Here is an 881-nt window from a genome sequence, read left to right on the forward strand (position 1 = left end):
GTGCTATTTCTCTGCTTGTTTCTAGGGCTGAGGTGAGGGGAACTGGGGAGTGCGCCTATCTGAATGGAGTGGGCATCAGCAGCGGGCGGTTCTACACGGAGCGGAAGTGGATCTGCAGCAAGCCGAGCAGCTACGTGCAGTGTGCAGCGACCTCGGGGTCATTGATGCATGGGGTCTCCTAACTGGGGCTCACGCCTCCCACCCTGACTGGGCAGATATATACAAATCCTTTACATTATAATGTCTATTCTGTCTTTTTTTTTGGGTACTGGTGATTGAACCCAGGAGGTTGCACTTGCTAGGCAAGCGCTTTGCCACTGAGCTACATCCCAGCCCTAGAATATCTATTCTGTATAGATATAGACACAGAGATAGGTATATGCATTCAAATGTTTTTTTCTTTCATGAGATTATTTCTAACGCATTTATAAGATTATTTTTTTGTTGCTTTGTATGTCCCTTCCCCACAGTATAACCCCTGCTTTCACTGTATTTGACGTCGGTATAATTTGTGGAGGGGAAGAGGAAAAAACAAATCGTTTAAATAGGGATACAGGTGGACCCATTGCAACAATGCGATGTACAAGTCCTTATGTCGAAAGCGAAATTTACTTTCCAACTTTGGTGGGGGGGGAGGGGAGGGGGGAAGAGGGAGCATGAAGGATTGGACAGTGGGGGAGGAGGGTCAGGGGGAGGATGGGCAGGGATGGGAAGGGGAAACAAAAGAGGAGGCTACAATGCTTGATAAGAAATGTACTCATGGGGCTGGGAAGATGGCTCAGTGGTAGAGTGTGTGCCTTGCATGCCTGAGGCCCTGGGTTCGATTCCTCAGCACCACATAAGCAAAAAGAAAAAAGCCGGAAGTGGCGCTGTGGCTCAAG

At 48.5% G+C, this 881-nt stretch overlaps 1 protein-coding gene across 1 annotated transcript in view; it reads left to right on the forward strand.

Annotated features, from left to right (window-relative positions):
• The window catches only part of LOC105991010 (alpha-1-macroglobulin-like), an 88,002-nt gene that overhangs the window by 13,320 nt on the left and 73,801 nt on the right, over positions 1-881 (forward strand). The window contains exon 4 of the mRNA XM_013023569.1: positions 26-173. Coding sequence (XP_012879023.1) covers positions 26-173 — 148 coding nt within the window. The remainder of the gene's footprint in view (positions 1-25; positions 174-881) is intronic.

This window comes from Dipodomys ordii, unplaced genomic scaffold (assembly GCF_000151885.1).
Source record: "Dipodomys ordii isolate 6190 unplaced genomic scaffold, Dord_2.0 Scaffold69, whole genome shotgun sequence".
NCBI lineage: Eukaryota > Metazoa > Chordata > Mammalia > Rodentia > Heteromyidae > Dipodomys > Dipodomys ordii.